Raw genomic sequence first — 23,227 nt, 5'->3', positions numbered from 1 at the left:
TAGCTGAAGCCACCTCACACAGCTAAATATAGAAGCTGCTGCTGAATTGCAGCCACCACAGAAATGCAAGTGCCGCCCTAAGGGCACATGAACGCCCCCGCCGTCCGCGGTGGCAATTCGGCACGCTGCTGGGGGCAAAATAACAGGGACTGCCGCCCCTTGAAGATTCCCACCCCAAGCACCAGCTTGGAATGCTGGTGCCTGGAGCCGGCCCTGCCCTTATAGGGAGCATTGCCTCTGAGCTGTCACATGACCTTGGGTCACTTGACTCACCAGTTGGCCAGAGACCTGAAATAAGGCGCTGGGTCGTATGTGTGGCTGCACCTCAGAACTGTCAGGCCCCTTTAAGATGCAGTATTGCCAACCCCGAACATTCAAAAATCATTAGCCAGGCCTAAAAAAATAATGAAACTGGTTTAAAAATCATGAGATTATCTTAGAAATCATAAGAATTTTTAAAAAGAATAATACATTTGGGATTATTTTTCTTTGCCTTCTGATGTGCGAACCTTTAGAGTGCGCTCAGCTCATATTCTCCACCTTTTCTTTACAATCTATAAACTTTTTCTTTTAATGAAAGCAGCAGTTCACCCCTAATGACTTGACTTCAGGAGCTGCGGCTTTAAGAAAAACACCAAAGATTATGCGACTTGTGCTAAAATCACAAGAGTAGGTAACAGTGAAGGGGATTCAAGGTGGGCACCCAGAATCTCTAGTTGCTTTTGAAAGCATCCACCACCAATGTGCTGATATTATGGTCATTTCAGCAGAGATTTGCCTTACATAAATGTCCTGAAAATTTACCAGCCTTTTCACAAAATCCACTTGCCCAGCCTTTGCCAGCACAGCTGATAATAACAAAAGCAACTAACGGTATGTCACTTGCCCATCAAAAGAATTACTTGCCTGGGGTGCACGGGTGATTAGGGTTTTGTAAGGCTGATATATATGTAGGCATCTTCTACAATTCTTCGAAGTGATTAGCACACACTATTAATCAAGGTACCTGTCAAATTCTGCTCCAACTTCAAAAAATGGAACTGAGTTAACAGTGCAAAAACCAGAAACACATATGGAAAACTCCTGCTTTACATCCTACTTCTGGCATCAAACCTCCCCCTATTCCCCAAAACTTCCTTCCCAGGCTGAGACAATTCTGACGAGCTCCTCTCATTTCTGGTAAACACCAAAGGAGCCGTTCATTTCAGTGATTAATTGTATTCCCCTTTTAATATTTCTGCTGACATCAGACTCTGGAATTAAAGGAACTCTGGCTCAGATTCTGGATGCAATAGGCAATATTAGTCCTCCCCTTCCCTCTTTGTTCTCACCAAAGGTCTGATTCAGAGCTCACTGAAGTCTACAGGAGACTTCCCATTTACTTCTATGGGCCTCTAATCTCCAGCTAACAGGAAGTACCTATTGTGCCCCTTTCTCCAAACCACTATCAACACTTTTCTAGCACAGATAATATGAGACTCTGTTCTGCCAAGACGTGGGCAAGCAGGTCTTATTCACATGAGAGGAGCCACTGATGTCAATGAGCGTGGGCTACTCATGTGTCTAAGGCAGGAGTCTCAAACACGTATGTGACCCGCGGAGTTATTTCCTGCGGCCCGCCATAGGCACCAACTCCACCGGCAGCCAAACTCCCTCCCTCACCCCGAGCACGCCGCATTCCTGCTCCTCCGCCTACCTCCCAATGCCACCAAACAGCTTTTTGTCGGTGCTTAGGACTTTCTAGGAGAGACAGAGGAGGAGTGGGGATGCAACATGCTCAGAGGAAGAGGCGGAGAAGAGGCAGGGCCAGGGCGGGGATTTGGTTGGAATGGGTCAGGGAGGAGGCAGAGTTGGGGCAGGGACTTTTGGGAAAGGATTGGGATGGGGCTCGGGGCGGGGGGAAAGAGGCGGGGCTTCATGGACTAGACGAGCAGTCTGAGGTATGAAGTTCCGCATGTATAATTCTTTGTTGTGAGTAGTTGGGAAGAATGTTTGTTAAAACTGGCAACATATTTTATATGAATAGTTACTTTAAAAAGTTCCTGCCATTACAGCTATGTTGATAGACTGTTAATGTAGATCAGCATCAGTGATACTGACCACATAAGGAATGTTTATATTTTATTTAAAAAACCCTCTTTGCATTACAGTTTTGAAAAAGTTAGCACATTAACTTTTAATAGCATACTATATCACTCTTCATTTTTTTTCATTTTTGACTATACTTTTGTATTGTTGTATGAAAAGGTTTCAGTGATGTGGCCCTCAGGCCAATGTACTAGTCCTCATGTGGCCCTCATGGTGATTTGAGTTTGAGATCCCTGGTGTAAGGCTTTGCAGGACTGACCCCATATAGGGTGAGGTTATTAAAAGTATTAAGCACTGTTCTAACTCTGCTGCCACTTAAGTCAATGGGAATTTTACCCTTGACTCCAGTGGGATCAGAGTTAGGCTAATGTTGAATGCTTTTGAAAATCCCTTCTGGAGCCATCTCCAGTCTGGGGTCTACAGGTGATGTGACTCACCCCCTAGGCACCACAAGGGGGACCACCCTCCCCAGCAGGAAGAGGGGAATTCAGTCTCCATGTTCATTCAGTCCTGATCTTCACCGTGCACTGCCTCATCAATGGACTCCCAGCCATAAACGTGAAGGCTCACCTGCTTCTGGAGTGACAGGGGAATTCAAAGCCCAAACCGACACCCAAAACTGTAATGGATGCAAGACTGAGACCGCAATCTCCATGTTTCATTTATTGCTATCGTCTCAGCGAACTCCCCAACATGGACTGGTGCAAGAGGGGAATCCATTCTCCTTTGAGTCCTAGCCTTCCCCCTTGCACAGCCTCATTAATGGACCCCTCGGTATGACCTGGAGCAAACACCTTTCCCTGGATTTAGAGAAAAATTCAGTTTAACCAACACCCAGCAAACCTCCTGGAAGAAGAGGTTTAAAGAAGGATTTTCTCACTGGGGCAAACTTATAAACAAGAGACCATTTAAACAAACAGCAATGAATGGGCTAGTAATTCTCTTTGCCATTACTGGAGAGATGTGCATTTCCTTCCCACACCTGCTCTGACCTGGGCCCGTGGCATAGCCACACTGTGACATCATAGTCTGCTCCAATGGAAATTAAAATGATAATTTGGCATGATCATTTCTCAGCTGGGTAAGACAGACTGGCCATGACAGGAAACCTTCCTTTAAATCCAAGTGCTTTTGATAATAATGTATCATGGAAAGAACATGTGACATACTAGCTAAATGTCATGTCTCCCTCTAGTGGCTGTTCCATGTAGTGGATAAAAGTCTAATACTGCTACAGGCTGATGAAGTTATTCTGTTAGCTCAAGTAGTAGAGGCCTGTGCTTTGGTGCTGAAGGACCTAAAGTCAGTAGTTACTGACAGCTTGTGGTGGGATTTGTTATAGAAGCTTATGAAACGTAAAGGTCAAAGTCGGTGGAGGATTATATCCTGCCCATTTTTCTTACTACATTATTTACATATACAGTTTTTCATTATTCAATCAGCTCTGGGATAGTCAAACAATATTTGTGAATTAAGTTATTAGCAATTCCCCTCTTCCCCCGCCATCAATCAGAAAATAAATTATCAGTGAATAAACTTGTGATACAGTGTACTTTAAAGCTATGTCAGAAAGGTGAATGCCCCTATCTGCTCCCCTTGCTGAGTTCACCGACTAAACCTAACGAGAGAAGGAGTATGGTAGTGGCTTGGAAACCTGGGTGCTCCTGCGTTCTACTCTTACAGTAAGGGAGGCAGAAATTCTTGGGTCTAATCCTGGCTCTTCTACTGATCTGTTGCCTGATCTTTAACAAATCTCTTAATCTCTGTGCACCCCAGCTTCCCGAAGTGTACAATAGGAGTGGGAATACTCCCTCACCTCATAGGGCAGTTGAGAGGATTCATTAGTCAATGTTTGCACAGCACAGCATCTTTACTCCTCTTTGTCACACAGAGCCAATAATGCTACAGAAGAGCAAATTACATTCACACAATCAAAAAATCACATCCAGTTAAGCCCTGATTCCAGAATCTTTTTGCTTGGTGATGATGTCCAAAGCAGAGAGAACACAGCTTGATTTCCAGATCCCAGGCTGAGCTTGCTGCGCTGGCAGGTAGAGATATCTTGTTTTGACTGGTAAACTGAGCACATTTGACATGGAAGTCGCTGAGGGAGAATAAATATGGAACAACAAGATGTAATTTTTACAGAGGCTCTTTTCCAACCATAACCACACTTCAAGTCATCCCAGACTTGAACTAAGGGGTCCTGAGGTCTGAAACCAAAGCCACACGAGGTCCACTGGGCCTTGCCCCTGCCACGAGCACAGATATCTGTGATTGCACAATCAGTTAACAGCAATATTCTAGTGTCAGTGCAAGGGGAAAGGGGCAGAGAATTAAAAAAAAAGGTCAAAGAAAGAGATTTCTCAGCTCCTACCACTAGGGAAGGGAAAAATGCTGAACACAGAAGAATAACCCTTTTGTATCTGAATAACACTGTAGTGACATCTGAACCACCATGAAACGCATAGCCTGCTTAGGGCAAACTCTGATTCTCTTGCAGACCTGTAAAGAAGACTGCCTTGAAGAGCTCTGTTGTCTTATGTGCAATGGGAACAGGAAAAATGGGTTTGAGCTATGGAATACCGATTCGCTGAACAGCTCTATGCTTGCTACAGGGCTCTGCTTTCTAATGTATTTCACCTTTTACGCACATGGAGTTAATTCATTTAATGGGTTTTGTGCCACTGTCGAGTGCAGCATTTGTTTAAAAGCACTCAGCCATTTTCATATACACTTTTTAACAGGTGCATGCAAATATACAAGCTTTCACATGAACTGTCCATATGTGTGTACATAGCTAATTACACCCCCTCTCATGGGTTATCAGCAAAGATTGAACCTCTGACTTTCCACATCAGACTTTAGCCCTTGACCTAAAGGAACTATATGACATTACATTAGTAGGCTCTGATTCACTATGTGAACCAGCCTCTAGAAAGAGAAATGACATACTTAGCGAATGTGTTACATATATAAATAAAGCCTCTGTACCTCAATTTCCCCAGCAGCAGAATGGAGGTAAAAATATTGACTTACCTCATATGGGGGTTGTGAGGTTTTAGTAAAATAAGGATTGCAAAGTGCTTTGAGATACTCTGATCAAGAGGCAGGTGAATATTTTTCATTAACACTTCTCAATTTTTAAATTAATTCACTTTAGCTGTTTGGGTTTTTTTGCACTCCTGCATTAGCTTTCTGGGAATAGTCTGACAGGTGAGCTTGCTGGCAGGTATGTGCATGGAAACAGTGATTTTTAAGCAGATATTAGAGAATAGTCATGGAAAGTGAATTTAAAATTCATAATTAGGAGCATTCAAACCAGAAATCTGAATCTAAGAATGTCACTCACCCAATCAAGGAACAGAACAACACCATGTGACCTATGAGGCCACTCAAAACAGCTCATATTTTGCATACTGAATAATCACAACAAACTGCTTATGACCAATGTACAGACCAAGAATTATTCAGACAAAAACCTTTAGTAATGAATAAATGTTATTAAATCACAAATTGTTCATAAACAGCTTGTGAACAGGATATAAAAGGCAAAAGTCATGGAAGAAATGCTATGTTAAAAATTATTCACCTCGCTCTGAATGGAACTACATATTCAGTATAGACAAAGGCTTATGTTTCAAATTTATGAGTCAGGTGATACTAATAATAGTAATTATAATAATGTCTTACCCATTTATAGACAGCCATCTATCTAAAAGTATCCCAAGGCACTTTATAAACTACAGCACAGGTAAACAAGAATCAATTAAACCACCACTGAAATGCAGCCACCCAGGGTTGGAATGAAGTAGCAGTAGAACAGAATAAAGCCATGGTACCCAACTGTTTCAGACAGGAAGTGAAGAGGAAAGCATCAAGCGAGTTTAGGGAGGTGGAATACAATTACTCAAAATAGAATTTGGCCAGAGCCAAAAACAAACATCCTTTTCTACTGCTGTATTCGTCTAATTGATGACCACAAGCATTCAGGACCTCAGTTTTATGTCTAATCCAGAAGATGGCACCTCTCACATGCCCCCTAGCTACATAGTAGGGAAGTGCCACCTATTGAATCACCAACCCAACTTCCTCAATTGCCAGGGTTTTCCTTGCACATCACTCACCATGTTCCCCACGTGGCTTGGCATGTGAGACCCCAACATAGGCCTGGCTACAGTCAGCGCGGGTGTAACAGCATACATGTGTGACCTGAAAACACCATTCCCCAAGAGCCAGGCTGGGAGGCAGGAGAGCAGGGCTCTGCCTGGGTGTAAGACTTTGGGCAAGCCACCGAAAATTCCTTTAACCTTTCGGTGCCCTTCCTGTGAAACAGAGATAACAATATTTACCTTCTAAGGGGACTGAGTCCATGGACACCAACACCATGCTGGAGAAGCCCCAAGCATTATCCCAGGATGGACAAAGGGAGCAGCCTCAGGTACTTTGGCATTAATGTATAACAATATGCCTAACCCCTTACCCTACAACACCACTACAGCGAAACATTTTCCAGCAGTCAAACGCTGGGCAGTGAGGGCTGGATCTGCTGTCTCCCTCCCTCCCTGCTCCTGATGCATTCCCTTCAGCCAACATGGTGGCTCAGCCTTCCAGCACAGTCACTTCAGGAGCCCTGAACTACTGACGATGTTTCGCTGCAACACTTTATGCATCAGCAATCATTTATTTTTACTATTTGTGATTGCAGGTGTTGATGTTGCACAGTTTCTAATGGGAATGGCTGAGGATGGAATTCTGTTGAACTCCATCCTTCCTGCTCATCACCTGAGGAGAAAGTATGAGCAGGTGTGTGTGAGACAGGAGTTTGGAAAAACAGAGAAGCGTGCATGTGAGGGAGAGAAATTTGGGTCTGTACTGGTAGTAGGTGAGGGCAAGTGTAGGAGGGGAAAGGAATTTGGGGTTGCAGTGAGACAGGGAGGATGGGTGTGTGTGTTTGTGCAGGGAATCTGGATCAGAGAAGTGGAGACAGGTATGTGAATCTGAGAGCAGAGAGGTAAAGACAGGTGTGTGTATATATCTGAGGGAGGATCTATCTCATAGAACTGGAAGGGACCCTGAAAGGTCATCAAGTCCATCCCCCTGCCTTCACTAGCAGGACCAAGTACTGATTTTGCCCCAGATCCCTCAGTGACCCCCTCAAGGGCTGAACTCACACCACCAGGTTTATCAGGCCAATGCTCAAACCACTGAGCTATCCCTCCCCATCTGTGATAAGAGGGGTGAGGACAGATGTTTGCATCTGAGCTAAGGGAGCAAGTATCTGTGATAAGAGGAAAGGGGACAGTTGTGTGTATCTGAGGGAGGGGCAACAGGATCTGTGATGAGAGAGTTGAAAACAGGTGTGTCTGTGTGAGGACGGGAATGGGGATCTGTGATGAGAGGGGCGAGGACAGGTGTGTGTATCTGAAGGTGGAGACCTTGGATCTGTGACTAGAGGGGTGAGGACAAGTTTGGGTATCTGACAGAGGGGAACGGGGATCAAAGATGAAAGGGGAGGGGACAGGTGTGTGGGGGGAGAATGAGGATCTGTGATGAAAGGGGTGAGGACAGGTGTGTATCTGAGGGACAGGAGCAGGGATCTGTGATGAGTGGGGTGAGGACAGGTGCGCGTATCTGAGAGAGCGGAATGGAGATCTGTGATGGGAGGGTGAGGACATGTGTGTGTATCTGAGGGAAGGGAGCAGGGATCTGTGATGAGAGGAAAGGGGACAGGTGTGTGTATCTAAGGGAGTGGCAACAGGATCTCTGATGAGAGGGTTGAAAAGAGCTGTGTCTGTGTGAGGAAAGGGAGCAGGGATCTGTGATGAGAGGGGCAAGGACAGCTGTGTGCATCTGAGCAAAGAGAGCGGGGGTCTGTAATAAGAGGAAAGGGAACTGGTGTGTGTATCTGAGGGAGGGATAACAGGATCTATGATGAGAGGGTTGAAAACAGGAGTGTCTGTGTGAGGAAGGGGAATGGGGATATGTGATGATGGGAACAAGGACAGGTGTGCTCATCTGAGGGAAGGGAGCGGGGATCTTTGATGAGAGGAAAGGGGACCGGTGTGTGTATCTGAAGGAGGAGACTCAGATCTGTGACTAGAGGGGTGAGAACAGGTTTGGGTATCTGAGGGAGGGGAACGGGGAACAATGATGAAAGGGGAGGGGACAGGTGTGTGTGTGTGTGTGTGTGTGTGTGTGTGTGTGTGTGTGTGTGTGTGTGTGTGTGTGTGTGAGAGAGAGAGAGAGAGAGAGAGAGAGAGAGAGAGAGAGAGAGAGAGATGGGAGCGGGAACCTGTGATGAGAGGGGTGAGGATGGGTGTGCATATATGAGGGAGGGAGAATGGGGATCTCTGATAAGAGGGGTGAGGACAGGTGTGCGCATTGGAGGGATGGGAGTGGGGATCTGTGATGAGGGGGGTGAGAACAGGGCTGTGTATCTGAGGGAGGGGAGCGAGGATCTGTGATGAAAGGAAAAGGGGCAGGTGTGTGTATTTGAGGGAGGGGCAATGGGATCTGTGATGAGAGGGTTGAAAACAGGTGTATCTGTGTGAGGAAGGGGAGCGGGGATCTGTGATGAGAAGAGTGAGGACAAATGTGTGTATATGAGGGTGGGGAACGGGAAACAATAATGAAAGGGGATGGAACAGATGACTATGTGAGGGAGGGCGAATGGAGATCTGTGATGAGAGGGGTGACGACAGGTGTGTCTGTGTAAGGAAGGTGAGGGGGATCTGGGATGAGAGCAAAGAGGATAGGTTTGTGTATCTGAGGGAGAGGAATGGGGATCTGTGATGAGAGGGGGTAAAGGTATGTGTGTCTGGGTGGGGGGAGAGCGGGGATCTGTGATGAAAGGGAAGGGGACAGGACTGTGTATCTGAGGGAGGGGCAATGGGGATCTGTGATGAGAGGGGTGAGGACAGGTGTTTGTATCTGAGGGAGGGGAGCAAGGGATCTGTGATGAGAGTGGTGAGGACAGGTGTGTGTGTCGGGGGGGCGGGAGGGAACAGGGATCTGTGATGAGAGTGGTGAGGACAGATGTGTGTGTCAGGGGGGCGGGAGGGAACAGGGATCTGTGATGAGAGGGGTGAGGATCTGTGACAAGATGGGTGAGGACAGATTTGGATATCTGAGGAAGCGGAATAGGGATCTGCGATGAGAGGGGCGAGGACAGGTCTGTGTATAAGAGGGTGGCGAATGGGGAACAATAATGAAAGGGGATGAGACAGGTGTGTATGTGTGTGAGGGATGGGGAATGGGGATCTGTGATAAGAGGGTTGAAAACAGGTATATCTGTGTAAGGAAGGTGAGTGGGGATCTGTGATGAGAAGGGAGAGGACAGGTGTGTGTATCTCAGGGAGGGGAACAGGAATCTTTGATGAGAGGTGGGGACTGGTGTGCGTGAGGGAGGGAGGGGAGCTTCTATCTGTTATGAGAGGGTGAGGACAAGTGTGTGCATCTGAGGGAGGGGAGCTGGGATCAGTGGTGAGGGGGGAGGGGACAGGTGTGTGTATCTGAGGGACCGGGAACAGGGATCTGTGATGGAGGGGGGGGAGGAGTGTGTGTCTGGGTGAGGGGAGAGCGAGGATCTGTGAGGAGAGGGGAAGGCACAGTTCTGTGCATGAGAGGGAAGGGAGCGGGGATCTGTGAGGATAGGAAAGGGGACAGTTGGGTGTATCTCAGGGAGGGGCAACGGGGATCTGTGATGACAGGGGATGGCACAAGTGTGTGCTTTCCAGGGAAGGGAGTGGGGATCTGTGATGAGAGGAAAGGGGACAGTTGGGTGTATCTCAGGGAGGGGCAACAGGGATTTGTGATGAGAGGGGTGAGCACAGGTGTGTGCATCTGAGTCAGGGAACAGGGATCTGTGATGAGAGGAGAGAAAACAGGTGTGTGTGTGTGTGTGTGTGTGTGTGTGAGAGAGAGAGAGAGAGAGAGAGAGAGGAGCGGGGATCTCTGATGAGACTGGAGGGGACAGGTGTGCATATCATAGGGAGGGAAGCAGGGATCTTTGATGAGAAGGGTGGGGACAGGTGTGCATGAGGGAGAAGAGGACAGGTGTATGTATCTGAGGGAAAGGAGCTGGGATCAGTCATGAGAGGGGAGTGGATACGTGTGTGTGTCGGGGCGGGAACAGGGATCTATGATGAGAGTGGTGAGGTTAGGTGTGTGTAAGTGTGTGCTGGAGGGAAGTTTGCATTTATAATGAGGGGCATGGGAAAGGGAGCATAGACTGTGGCATTCTGATGTCTTTGAAAACCAGGACCACATAAACTGTAACTAATTCTCCCTAAGGAAGTGTGAAGAGAGATCGGAGCAGGAGAGGCTGCTGGACCTCCATGCTTTGCAGTGTAGGGATTTGTATTTGTTCCTTAAGGACCCCCAGTCATTCCCTCTTCACCTGAGATTTCCAAACATGGTACGCAAATTCCCTGGCATGTAAAACCCACGAGCACCTGACTTTGTGGGTGGAAGGGGGACATGGAGAAGATCTTTTTCCCCCTTCCTCTGTTCTCTGGAAGCAGGACCATCTCCTTGAAACTCTTGTGAAGTTTTGGGCATCGATGCACCAACTGAGAGCAGCTGAGTCACTGCAATTAACAGGGCTCCTCGCACCATTTCCTGCATCTCCTTCTCTGACCTGGGGCAATACCTTCTTAATTTGCTTTCTTTTGCTTTGGAGTTAATGCTTCCAAAAGTGAGAGGCTAAGAGCACTGACTAGAGCCAGGCACTGTGCAGGATGCTGCTGTGAAAGCTTCCTGCCCTTCCTTTCCCCGTCACACCTTCTCTTCAAAGAAACAAGGCCTGTGCACCACTCTATCAGTGTGCCCCAGATGTAGCTTGCTGGATCCCACACAACTGGCAACTGAACTCCTGATGCACGCTTTGCCTGATGGTCCAGTGCTGGGAACCCACCCTCCTCCCTCAGCTCAGCCAAAGCACCCTACTCCTGCCCTCTCTTCTAGCCTGTTCTGGCTATTTCAGTACTGAGATCTCCCCTCCCCACAGACTGACGTCTCTGTCAATATATCTTAGTCCTCCTCTGTAGCACCACCTTGTATTTCAGTATGGGGACCCGCCCCCCCACAGTTATGACAAGGTCTCTCAGGCTGCTCTGCAACAGCGCCCTGCTATTCCAGTCATAGGCCATATCCTAGTGCTGTCAAGGCATCTTGGACATCCCGAGCTATCCCAGCTATTCCCACAAGGCCCTTCCCTGTACTCAATGCCCCTTTGCTATCCCAGACCACCCCCTGAGCAGATATGCTAGCACCCACTCCCAGAAGAAGCCAGGTGCCAGCTAAGAACTAGGCAGCGACCATCCAACTCAATGAATCTGTTACTCTAGCTAGTGAGATTTAGCACCTGAGCTCCTAAGATGTGATGCCACTGAGAGTCCACTGAGTCACCCTCCATGCTCCCCCACCACCCAAGCTCCATCTCCCCAGCTAGCAACCTCTGGACAGCATGGTGTAAGTCTGTCTGTCTGTCTGGGGAAGGTGGACCAAGATTTGTCAGAAGCCCCTCTCCACCCCATTCACGGTTCAGCTGAACTGATGAACACGTCACTCCCTCTGCCACAGCGCCACCCCTGAAAGCCAACCTGCTCATCGGTCTAATGGGCTTCAAAGGGGGGAGTGAGTGGCTGACGCTTCTCAGCCACTTAGCTTGGCCTGGAGCTAACGAGGCATCTCGAAATTAAAAAGTGAACTGCAATCCCCAGCAGGCCTGTCCTCCTTTTGGCATTAGTTGGAGTTCTCTTTCTATCTCAGAGAGCTGGGGAGCAGTGAGCGGCATTCAGATCTGTCGAGGCACAGTGTCCTGGGTAGTGCACAGGGATACTGGGATGGGGGAGGGCCTGTGCCTTAGGAAAGATGGTGGGGGGTCCTTTCAGTGAAGTCAGGGCCCCCGGAGAGATTCCCTTTGGAGAGTGTTTTCTCTTGGTGGGGGGGCAGAGGGGAACTATCACTGACTGGCTGGTTTCTAACTCTCTGGCCACCTATTTACCTTACATCAATAAAGCAGTGTGGAGGGGATGCAGAGACGATAAAACATGGGATACGGGGAGCAGAGAAAGAGAGAGTGTGTGTGTGTGTGTGTGTGAGGGAGGGGGAATTTGGCCTTGTAGTGAGAGGGAGCAGGCAAGTGTGTGGGAGTGAGAGGAATTTGGGTCATAACTTGGGGCTGGTGAGAGGGCGGAGGGTGTGAACAGTAGTGGCTCTATCATCCCTGGGATGGATGGGGATACAGAGATCTGTCTGGAATACCATGCAATGGAAAGTGGGATAAAATTGTGCGTATGAGAAAGAGAGAGAGCAGGAGCTGGGGGAACTGGACTGTAATAAGGGGAGGGCAGAGAAAAGCACCATGACTCTTTGGAAAGTCTGAGGGGTGCTCTGGCAGCTCCCTATTGCCACATCAAGGTGCGGCAATGGTGTGTGGGAGCATAGTGGGGGTGGACATGCACTAATAGATAATATCACAGGGATGACAAACTGGTATCACTGACAACTCTAGAGTGTGGCTTGGCAAGCCACAGCAGCTCTGTGCATGAGACCTGCGAGGGGAGTCCTGGTTGTCAGGAGGAACTGTACTTAGGCCTGCATCCTCTAAGGTATTTAGGCACCTAGCTCAATGGTTGTGAGGTACCTGAATATTGTTGAGGTTCTATGCCCTTGTGCCTCCCTGATCTTTGGCATGAGGGTGGGGCGTGGAGTCAGAGCAAGCACAGATGCCTACAGGTCCCTGTTGGAAGCCAGCCTAACCCCTCTGGTTGCTTGTGGGCCTGAGTTCTGAGGTACTTTCCTAGCTCCTACACATCCCTGGGAGAAGGTAGCCTTGCTCCCAGACAGCTTCCTGAAGCTTCCAGCTTCATCTACTATTTATGGGATAGGGTGGAAACCTCAACCCCTCCATGGCAGGGATATGAATGAGGTAGAAAACACAGTGAGCCATATTCATCCCCTGGTGTGACAGCACTGGCCTCAGTAGAATTGCCTCAGGGACAGATTTGGCCCAATGTCTCGGGGACCCAGATAACTGTGGGGACTGGTGCTGGTACATAGAGACTTTCACCTCCAGCTCACTAGGTTAATGATGACCGAGATGTGTCACCATCTCCAGACTGTTGCGGGACCCTTACGTAGTCCTGGGGCTCAGACCAATTCCTACCGCTACCATCAGTTCTCTTGTTTCAGGCTGTGCAGGGACAGAGGCAGAGGACCGAACCATCCAGAGAGGCTGAACACCCCCTTTCAATCCGGGCGTGGCAATGGCACCGTGTGGAAGAAGCTATTCTTTCAAGCCAGCTAAAGAGGGACAGTGTGCGTCATGGGGTTGCTCTGCTGGATGGCCACTCAAGTGGGACAAAGCACCAGACCTGTCTTTCAACAGATCATGCATGACTCCCTGCCCGCTCTGGACCCCTGAGCCATGTTCCATGGGGAGACAGGATAGCCAATCCTCCACAATCAACACTGCCCTCACTCTCCATCCGTTCATGTTGCCCCTGCACAGAGCTGGATCACCTATTGTGTTTTACTGTATCCTAATAATCCCAAAGGTTAACTAGGTGGTTTTCTTGCCATTTTTATGGCATCTCTGAAGTTCTCCACACATAAAATGTGATTGCACCAACTTCTGTGACTGGGGCCAGCCAGCTAATAGGGAATGCTTTGTGTTTCCCCGATAAACCTTTTTCATCAAGCCCTCCTGTATTCCAGATTCAAAGAGGTTCCATTACCTCCTGCTCACGTGCTGAGTGCTGCTACCCTCCCGAAGCTGTGTCCATTGAAGTGAATTCCAGGATGTACCATTTTGCACCATGGAGGAGTCATTTTAAATGGGAGAGTCTTTCCCCACCTCAAGTCCTCCTTAAAGTCTGCATTTCAGCAGCTGATTATACTGCTCCTGCCCTTCTGAAAATCCCATTCCACCAGCAGTGATGGGAGACAAGCACGAGAGTGGGGTGGAAAGACAGTGTGTGAGGTGGAGGGAAGTCTGAGATGATTGATAAATAGAGAGATCGTAGCTAGTTTATGGAGCAGAGAGAAACTGGGATGCTTAAATACTGATTCAAAGCTCCTGGAACACAGTGGGAATCTTCCCACTGACTTCAGTGGGCTTTGGATCAGGCCTGTAATGGGAGACCTCTGTCCCACACCATCATTGGCACCTTTTCCCCTTGAAACGAAGAACATAAATCTGCTTTTCAGCAGTTGTCTCCAGAAGGGCCACTCAGTCCTCTGCAACTCCCAGAACTTATGAGAGAAATTCCTACCTACAGGGAAAGGGAAATCACTACCCACCTAAGGCTAAAAATAACCAAATCAAAGTAAGTCCAAGCGAAAGTGCCCCGACACTCACATCATAGTCTAGTTCCTACTATTAAGTGGGCGCCAATAAATACCCACCGATGGGGCTTCACGGCCCTGTAATTATTTCCCCACCCACCCAAAAAAGAAAAGAAGCCCCCTTTCTCTCTTCCTCTTCTTTAATGCCTGGGGGGCTGGAAAGCCTTGCCCATGGGAATCAGCAGACAGGAATGTCCCCTACCAAATGGAAGTGAGATCGCCATCTCTGGAAGGAATATTTCATTCTGCATCCGTAGCAGGAGGCACGGAGCATTCCAGAGAGACCACATTAACTTCCTGGTACTTCCCGTACACCTCATCAGCTGGTATCCTGACAGACAAAACATCAGCCTGGCCAGCGGACGATCTGACCAACTCAGGGACAATACTGCAAAACTCTCTGTATGCAGGGGGAAGCTAGCAACAGCATTGTACCATGTGGCGGAGGGGGAAGAGGGAGATATCCAGTGAGCCAATGTCACAGTGAAGTCTCTACAGAAATGACAGAGTCCATGAGATACAGACTGTAGGGTTGCTGGGGGTTTTCTTAAGCTTTTGGCAGCCCATGAGTGAGGTTAAACCCAGAGTAACACAGTTTATCCAACTGTCGGACGGCCTGTTACAGGGGTCAGCAGCCAGCGAACGATCCCAGAATGCCAAATGCCGGGACACACATACTGTAGAGGAGAGGACAGGGGTAGGGGGAGCAGAGATGTGAGAGAGAAAGGAAATGGGGAGAAGGCCAGGGAGAGCACAAGGAAGGATTTATAGAGAGAATGACAGAGAAAGAAAACTGAGGGACAGAGGGCAAAGGAAGCACAAGGAGAGAGAGTGTAGGAAGGGGGGGAGGGCAGAGAAACAGCAAAGGAAGAGAGAGAGGGAGCATGGAGAAGGGAAAATCTCACAGGTTGATACATGTTGCTAGCAGTTGAACAGATAGCACCAACATATGGAGCAGTTGGCCTCTAGTGCCTCTGCTCCATTTCCTCCAATCGCAAACTACCACAGCGCGAGAGAGAACGTGGATCACCATACCTCCGAAGTCGGGTCTGAGGCGGACGTCATACCCCTTCAGCAATTTGTCCACAATTTCTTTCACCACAGAAATATTCCCAGTGGATTGGCTGAAACAGAGAAGAAGAAGAAGAAGGCCTTGTCATCGTCCCCACACAGGAGAGGCATGTGGAGGGCCTAAGCAAAGGGCAGACGCATTCCCTGGCTTGCAGGCTGAACCCTGGTGTGCATGCCCAGACGCACACACGCTCCCCTCCTCACAGACAAGTTTTTCCTCTCACAAACACCCCTTCCCTGTCTCTCTCACAGTCGTAGCCCTCCTCTCTCTATCACACACACACACTCACTGTCTTGCACGCACAAAGCTATCCTCGCACTCTTTCACACTGCAGCTGGGGATCCCATACTTTTGGGACATCCACGCAGTTTAAAAAGCCTGTGAAAATACCTGGAGGAGGTGGCACACAGGGGCTATTAAATGGGCACTGTAGATACTTATTCTCTTTTTACCACTGCACACACACACTCTTCCCCACTTACTGTCCCTGTCACATACACCCACACTACAATACACTCACAGCCTCCATCTTTGTCACACTTCACAGCCTTTCAACTTCCTTCTCACTCACACACCCTTCGTGTTCTCTCATACTGTGTACACACTCACTCTCATACACTGTACACAAATCTGCATCCTCTACCATACACACATACAGGGCTTCCACACTCTAGTCACACACATACACTGTATCTCTGTCAAACACACAAAGTATACACAAATTTTCCCTCTCTGTTACACACCTCCATGCGCTGCCTCCCTCTCACCCTGCACACACACTTCATCTCCAACACAATAGCCACTTTCTGTCTCTCACACACACTATATACAACCCAGACTTCTCACACCTAATACACACTTAACTCCACATGCTATTCACCCCCTGCCCAAACACATTCATCTATAAAATCTCCTTTTTGCACTCAGTGCAACCAGGCATTCTCTCGTGTTAGCCACACACCAAAGATCTCTCCCTCCTACACACACACCATAGATCTATGATCTTTGGCCTCTGAGAATAAATATTACACAGCAGCTTCTAATATCTTCTTAGCAACACAGACCTAGAGAGAGAGAGGAAGAGTCCATCTTTGGCTCGGTATGCCTAGATAATGATATTTTCCCTACCAAGCCCTGTGTTTTCCATCTGGAGGTTCGGTAGCCTCCATTGCTACTGGAGTTCCAATTCTTTCCAGCTATATGAACGAGAGGGATCTCCTGCTATAAATAGTCCTAGAGGCAAGGAAAGTGCTGGTGGAATATTAGGAAGGAAGGAAGAAGCTACAAGAATGAAGCTCCATAATATATGTAAGTGCATATTGTTTCCACTTGAGTGACCCCCAAACCCAACCATAGTCCCAGCTCTGTCCAAGGAATAAGCCTTGTTTTCCATAGAGCTTGGGTGCACATGCCCTCATCAAACAACATTCTTTGCAATCCTAGGTTAAACTCCAAATCCCATGAAAAAGACAAATCTTTCAGGCCATCTTTCCTTCCACAGCAGATCCGTCTAAGATGTAAAGCTGCAACACAATACTACCCCTCCAGCCAACCCTGGTGTCTCCCTGGAGCTGGGGGTGTGTGTTGACATGTCCGCATGCCCCGGGTGTGTACATCTGACTGTGATTTATGCTTATGGATTTACTGTATGTGAACATGGATCTACATGCACATGAGTGCTCAAATCACTGTGTGTGACGTGTGCAGAGATCTGTATACACAGGTGTGTGTACGGACCTGGATCCTCATGCAACTCGATCTGAGTGCATGGATCAGCATACGGATGGCTGAATCTGGGTAAAAATATAGATCTATGTATGCTGTAAATCTGGCTGCACAGATACATGTGCATGTATAAAATATATATGTATAGGTGCATGAATCTGTGGGTACAGGTGTATGGATATTAGCGCATGAGTGTGCGTTTAGGAACATGGGTAAATTGACCAGTGTGTGCATGTGTTATTGATCTGGATGCATGAGCCTGTGTGTGTGCCTGGATTTTCAATGCATACACCTTCAATCAGAATGTGTATGTGTGAACATAAACCAACATATTTATCTGGGCACAATCTAGGCACATGGATAAACTGTTCAGTGAATATGCTGATGGCCGTGTGTATATGAGCTGGGTTTCCTATACATGTGCCCCATTTATTTAGGTATGTCTTTACACAAGTGTACAGGAAAATGCAGACATGTACATCCTCATACACTAGTCTGTGCATACATAGGTTATGGATATTTGCATAAGTAAGTATGTACCACATGCACATGTAGATTTATGTGTGACTGTGCATGTATTTGTGCGTGTATGTGTATATGTATTTTGGGAATCGGTGTAAGTATGTACCTGTGCAAACTCTGGATACATGCATATTTATCTGTACGTGTGTGCGTGTGCGCAACTAAGTGCATGGGTTTTCATATATGTATATAATAATCAAAATGCTTCAGGCTTATAGGATGCTTTCCTCAATGGAATTTACAAACATTTATTTATCCCCACAACAAGCCATGAGGTCAGAAAATATCATTACCTCCATTTTACAGACAGGGAAACTAAGGCAGGGACCGAGTACGCAATATACCCAAAGTCACACAGGAAGTCTGTGGCAGAATTGGGACTAGAACCCTGATGTCCCATTCTTTCCCACAAACTACAAGTATCTCCCACTGAAGTCAATGGGAGTTACTTGTATCCTAGGAAAGAAAAAATAGGGCCAAGGTCTCCTACCTCTCAATCCCGTGCCTGTACTGTAAGGCCATCCATCTTCCTCTGAATAAACAATCTGTGTAATTACACAGGATTTGTGTGTGTGGCTGTAGCTAAGAGTAAAATCTTTATGAACATGGGTCTGTATCCATGTAGGATACATAGATATTCAATGTGTGAATTGTATCTTTGGATATTGTACACCTGACGCTGAGCAGGTGTGCATGTGCACTGTACATGTATGTACACACTCAAATGTATGGATCCTGTATGTGCATGCAAGATGCTTAGTGAGCACAGATGTGTGTGTGTACATTACGTTTATGAATTTAGCTTTGTGTGTGTGATGGGAATGTGTATACAGTATGTGAACCTGAATCTATGCATATGCAGGTGTAAACAAACACGTGCATGGGCATATATGAGTGGGCAGGATCCACATGCGCATGTGCGTTTGCATGAGTGTGTATATTTTTCAGTGTACAGTGTATGTGTCATGCATTAAGCAGTAGGAGGGAAGGGATGTGTGTGTGGGCATGGATCTGCACATGTGCATATGTGTAAGCATCTGTCTTTGTGTAAATAGGGAACATAGATCTCGGTATATACAGAGATGTATATTTGTGCCTGGACCTGTAGATGTTTTAATGTAATGCATTATTATATATACAAGGATGTGTGAGTATATATCTAATACATAACTACCCTATTAATGCACTGATGAGTGCATTCTGTGTAAATGCACATATGTGTGAACTGAAAATGAGTGTGTATACACTGTATGTGTGTGTTCAGTGGACACATACTTATGCAAACATGCATAGATGAACTCCACATACATTGTCCACTAAGGATGTGTGTACATGTGTTAATGCATGGATCTCTTGTGTCCATATATATAGTCATATCTCTGCATGTATGTATGCAATACATTACTAAGTAGGCATCTATGGACACACGCATTGCATTGCACATCTAGTATATTGTCCACTGTATATGTGGTATGATATACTGCATGAATATACACGTGTGAGTATATATGGATGCACACATGCATAGATGTGTGTGTATGCATTGGATATAAATACATATGGTTATATTTACATGTGTGCATGCAATGAATAAATCTGTATGCATGATGGATGGATGCATTGCATCTGTAATGCACACTGTATAGCTGTGTGAAGGCACACATGCATGGACGTGTGTGAGTGTGGTTGCATGTGCACTCTGTGTGTACAGACACAGGCATGGCTATGTCAGGGTGTATGTTTGTTTTTGCATGTATCACTTATATATACAGACCGGTGCTTGTGTTTAGTTCCATCTCTGCTCGCTGGACACCATGTTCCCAGTACAAGGCTTCATTTTGTCAATTCCCCCCAATTCGCGTCAGTTTCGCTTACAGTAGGAGCCTCTGATGCAAACGAGCTGCGAGGTGAGCTCCGTCTGCAGAGAGCTTGCTCTAGATCCCATGCATGAGCACCCCTCCTCCCCATAAAATGCAACTGACTAGGAAATAAGAAACAGCAGGCATCAGGAAGGCAATTTAGGGGAAAGACCCCCACCACCACTACCACCAAAGAAACCCAGCCCACTCCTTCAAGCCCCCCGATCTGTCCCTGCACCCTGGAAATCAAATCCTTACCTTTGCGCACAGCAGGCGAGACAAAGCGCTGCTAAAGCAGAGACAAATGCACTCAATCTGTCTGCCTGAAATCTCCACATTTCCACAAACACGATGGAGGAAAAAAATGTTTGGAGGGAAGGGGAAGATCTTCTGAAATTCCCCTCCAAAAAAAAGAAGAAGAAAAATGAAAGAAAAAGGAAAGAAGAAGACAACAAATAATTTCCTTTATTTAAAAAAAAAAAAGCACAAGACAGTAAAAAAAAGGGGGGGGAAATATATATTCCCCCTCCCTTCAGTGCCAGTCAAAGAATTCGCCTCTTCTTCCTTTCAGCATCCTCTCAACAAGAGACATCCTCTGGCAATGGAGAAAATCCCAAGAGAGAGAAAAATGAAATGTCCCCAAAATGGACTCAGCAAAATGTGGAATCAAATCTCACAGGTAAAAAAAGAAAAAAGAACCCGATCTCCCCTGAACTCTCCACTTTGATTATTTCCCCCCTGCTATTTTGCCATCCAGTTCTGCAGATGTTGCATGGCTCCTGTTATCCACCTTCAGAGAAGAGGAGGAGGAGGAGAAAGTGTGTGTGTATGTGTGTGGTGGGGGGGGGAGGGTGAGAGTTATCTAGCAATGCAATTTTATTCTGGATTTCACCTACCCTTTACTCATCTGTTTGCCCTACTCCTCTTTTTTTTTTTAAGAGGGGGGCTTTCAAGCCCCAGGGTGCTTTTATTTTACTTGCACCCTGATGCTGGTGACTTGGATGGATTTTGTGAAAGGGTTAAAAAACAAACAAAAAAAAATCCCTGTATGCAGAAAGAATTGCTCTCAAAAGCAGAGCTGCATGTCTCCTTAATGCTGTTGCTGCAGCTCCTGTAGAGTTTTGCTGCTCATTGCAAAGTCACAAGAGGAGGGGAGGAGAGAGGGACTTTTGTAGATTGGGGAAGGGAAAAAAAACTATGGGCAAATTAGGATCCTGACGTCATGGCTGACAACATTAACCCCTGCTGGTTTGGAGAGGGGATTTGGGGGGGGGGTGTTATTTTGGGGGGAGAGGATAAGTCTGGAGGAGAGACGTTTCAGTTGACAGAGCAGATCACTGCCGTGGCCATTTGAAATAGCCTGCTGAGCTCACAAAACCAAACCTTTTCCTTCAATGAGAACACGGAGGAGAAGGAAAAGCACGAGTGCATCTCTCTAACCCGTGGGGCTAAGAGGCCTGATAGCATTCACAGGAAGCCTTTGGGGAGAATTCCTAAAGGTTTCTGGCAGATGATGGAGAGAATCCGGGAGTTCCCCCAAGAAGGAGAGACAGTGACCCAGAAAAAGGCTCTCTCTTTTGGAATTAGACAGGAGCGGAGATATTGGCCCAACAAAGAACAAGTTTGGGGGTCCGAAATTCTGGAAGTGCTGCCAAGTGTCGGCTAATTATGCTGTGGATTTGCCCACTGAAATAGTAATGACACAAAGCAAACAGTCATCCTCATGATGCTTATCAGCTATGGATCTTTTTCTAATAAAACCCCATAAAATAAAACAATAACCCAGCCCTGTTGGCTAAAATATGCAGCTACAGCCTTTCCTGGGGGGATTTTTTTTCCTGGGAACAGGGCATGAATTCTGGCAAGCCCTTGAATCCAGGGCCGGGTGGGTGGCCTCTTTAAGAACATAGGAACTGCCAGGTTGGATCAGACCATGGAGCCAGCTAGTCCAGTATCCTGGCCCTCACCTCTACCAGCTGCTTCAGAGGACAGTGGACAAATTTCTTCCTAACCTCCTCAGGCAGAGGCTGGTTTATGCCCTGAAGCGTGAGGGTTTATATCCTATCCAAACGCACGTTGGCCAAAAGGGAAATGCGTTTGTCACAATGGCTGAACTGGCCAACGCTTAGTGTTCCTCAAGCTTCTGTCCTGGGGACAGGCACATGGGAGCTGAAGATTGAACATGCAGATTCATTTTCTTTGGTCGGGCAGAACACTGCTGCAGAGGCACTCCCTACTCTGTTGATACCTGGAAAGAGTTCCCCCCTTTTCCTTCCCCCAGGGCAGAGAATCCCCTGCCTTCCCCATCTCATAGGAGAGAAGATTAATTTTTCAAGTGACTCCCCTCCCTCTTGCTTTACCTTTCCCAGAACAGAGATCCAACCCTGTCAGCCCATGCTATGTTCTGTCCAACTCACACTACAGACAGACGACATTCAGTGATCGGGGAGTATAACTGATGGGAGCTGGGCGGAACAAGGAAGAAACCTTGATGGTGCAGTGGTATCCAAAGCCAGGCAGGGCTGGTTTGGGGGACTGGCTGGGTTGGCGATTGAGTAGCCAGCAACGCAGCCTCTCTCTATTAGGTCACTGGTTCATAGTCAGCCTAGGTCAGCAGTGATTGCAAGCTGCTGCCCTGACAGCCGGTCACTGACCTGTGTTAAATGAGCTAGTGGTCTCTGTTTGCTAGGAAAGACAGCCACTTACAAACCTGTGGTGAGTATCAACAGGCTTGCTGGCAGCCTCAGACCAGGACACACCGTGGAAATTGAAGTCCCCCAATAGGCTACTCCTCCAGGCCAGGGTGAAGCATGCTCAGGGGCCGTGTGGAGAGAAGTCAGCAGGGCCTCTCTCCAGACTCTACCTAGCCTGCAGAGAGAGGGTCCCGCTTTCTGGGCCACTGGGGAAGGGGCAAATGGAGGACCCTGAGGACCTGGTCAGAGCCTCCCTGCTATGGCCAGTAGGGGGACAAGAACAGCAGCCTCTTGGGGTTCTATGTGCTTTGTTCTGGGCCAGGTTTTTCAGAGTCCCCCACAGAGATTAAAGCAGATTGGAACAGGACGGGGATCTGTGGCGAGTGCTACTTACCCACATCAGGGGGACATGGTGGGAGGGGAAGTGATTACCCAGGCCAGGGGGAGGATGGGGAGCTGCCCTCTCTGTGCTTTAATCCTAGGGTGCCACCGTTACATTGCGACAGGAGCTGCCTCTCCCCATCGCGACGCTGAGTCAGCTGTGTCGTGATGCAGACTCGTGACAGTACGGTGCAGAGGTAGGCAAGCTGATTTGTAGTGGCACTCACGCTGCCTGGGTCTTGGCCACCGGTCCAGGGGCTCTGCATTTTAATTTAATTTAAATGAAGCTTCTTAAACATTTTAAAAACCTTATTTACTTTACATACAACAATAGTTTAGTTCTATATTATAGACTTACAGAAAGAGACCTTCTAAAAATGTTAAAATGTATTACCGGCACGTGAAACCTTAATTTCGAGTGAATAAATGAAGACTCGGCACATGACTGCTGAAAGGTTGCCGACCCCAGGTATAGTGTGTAATATTGCAACCCTGTGTTGTGCCATCACAGCCTGGACATTCATCCCTCCTGC

General features: G+C 47.4%; 1 protein-coding gene across 1 annotated transcript in view; it reads right to left on the bottom strand.

Annotated features, from left to right (window-relative positions):
- GABRQ (gamma-aminobutyric acid type A receptor subunit theta) overlaps positions 1-22,126 on the bottom strand; it is a 101,887-nt gene extending 79,761 nt beyond the window's left edge. Inside the window, exons 1-3 of the mRNA XM_045030659.1 lie at positions 21,981-22,126; positions 19,879-20,021; positions 15,478-15,566 (exon numbers count right to left, since the gene is read on the bottom strand). Coding sequence (XP_044886594.1) covers positions 15,478-15,566; positions 19,879-19,958 — 169 coding nt within the window. The 5' untranslated portion in view covers positions 19,959-20,021; positions 21,981-22,126. The remainder of the gene's footprint in view (positions 1-15,477; positions 15,567-19,878; positions 20,022-21,980) is intronic.
- Between the last annotated feature and the right edge of the window lie 1,101 nt (positions 22,127-23,227).

Source organism: Mauremys mutica, chromosome 9 (genome assembly GCF_020497125.1).
Source record: "Mauremys mutica isolate MM-2020 ecotype Southern chromosome 9, ASM2049712v1, whole genome shotgun sequence".
NCBI classification, from domain to species: Eukaryota; Metazoa; Chordata; order Testudines; family Geoemydidae; genus Mauremys; species Mauremys mutica.
This window is presented reverse-complemented; position numbering and strand designations above follow the sequence as displayed.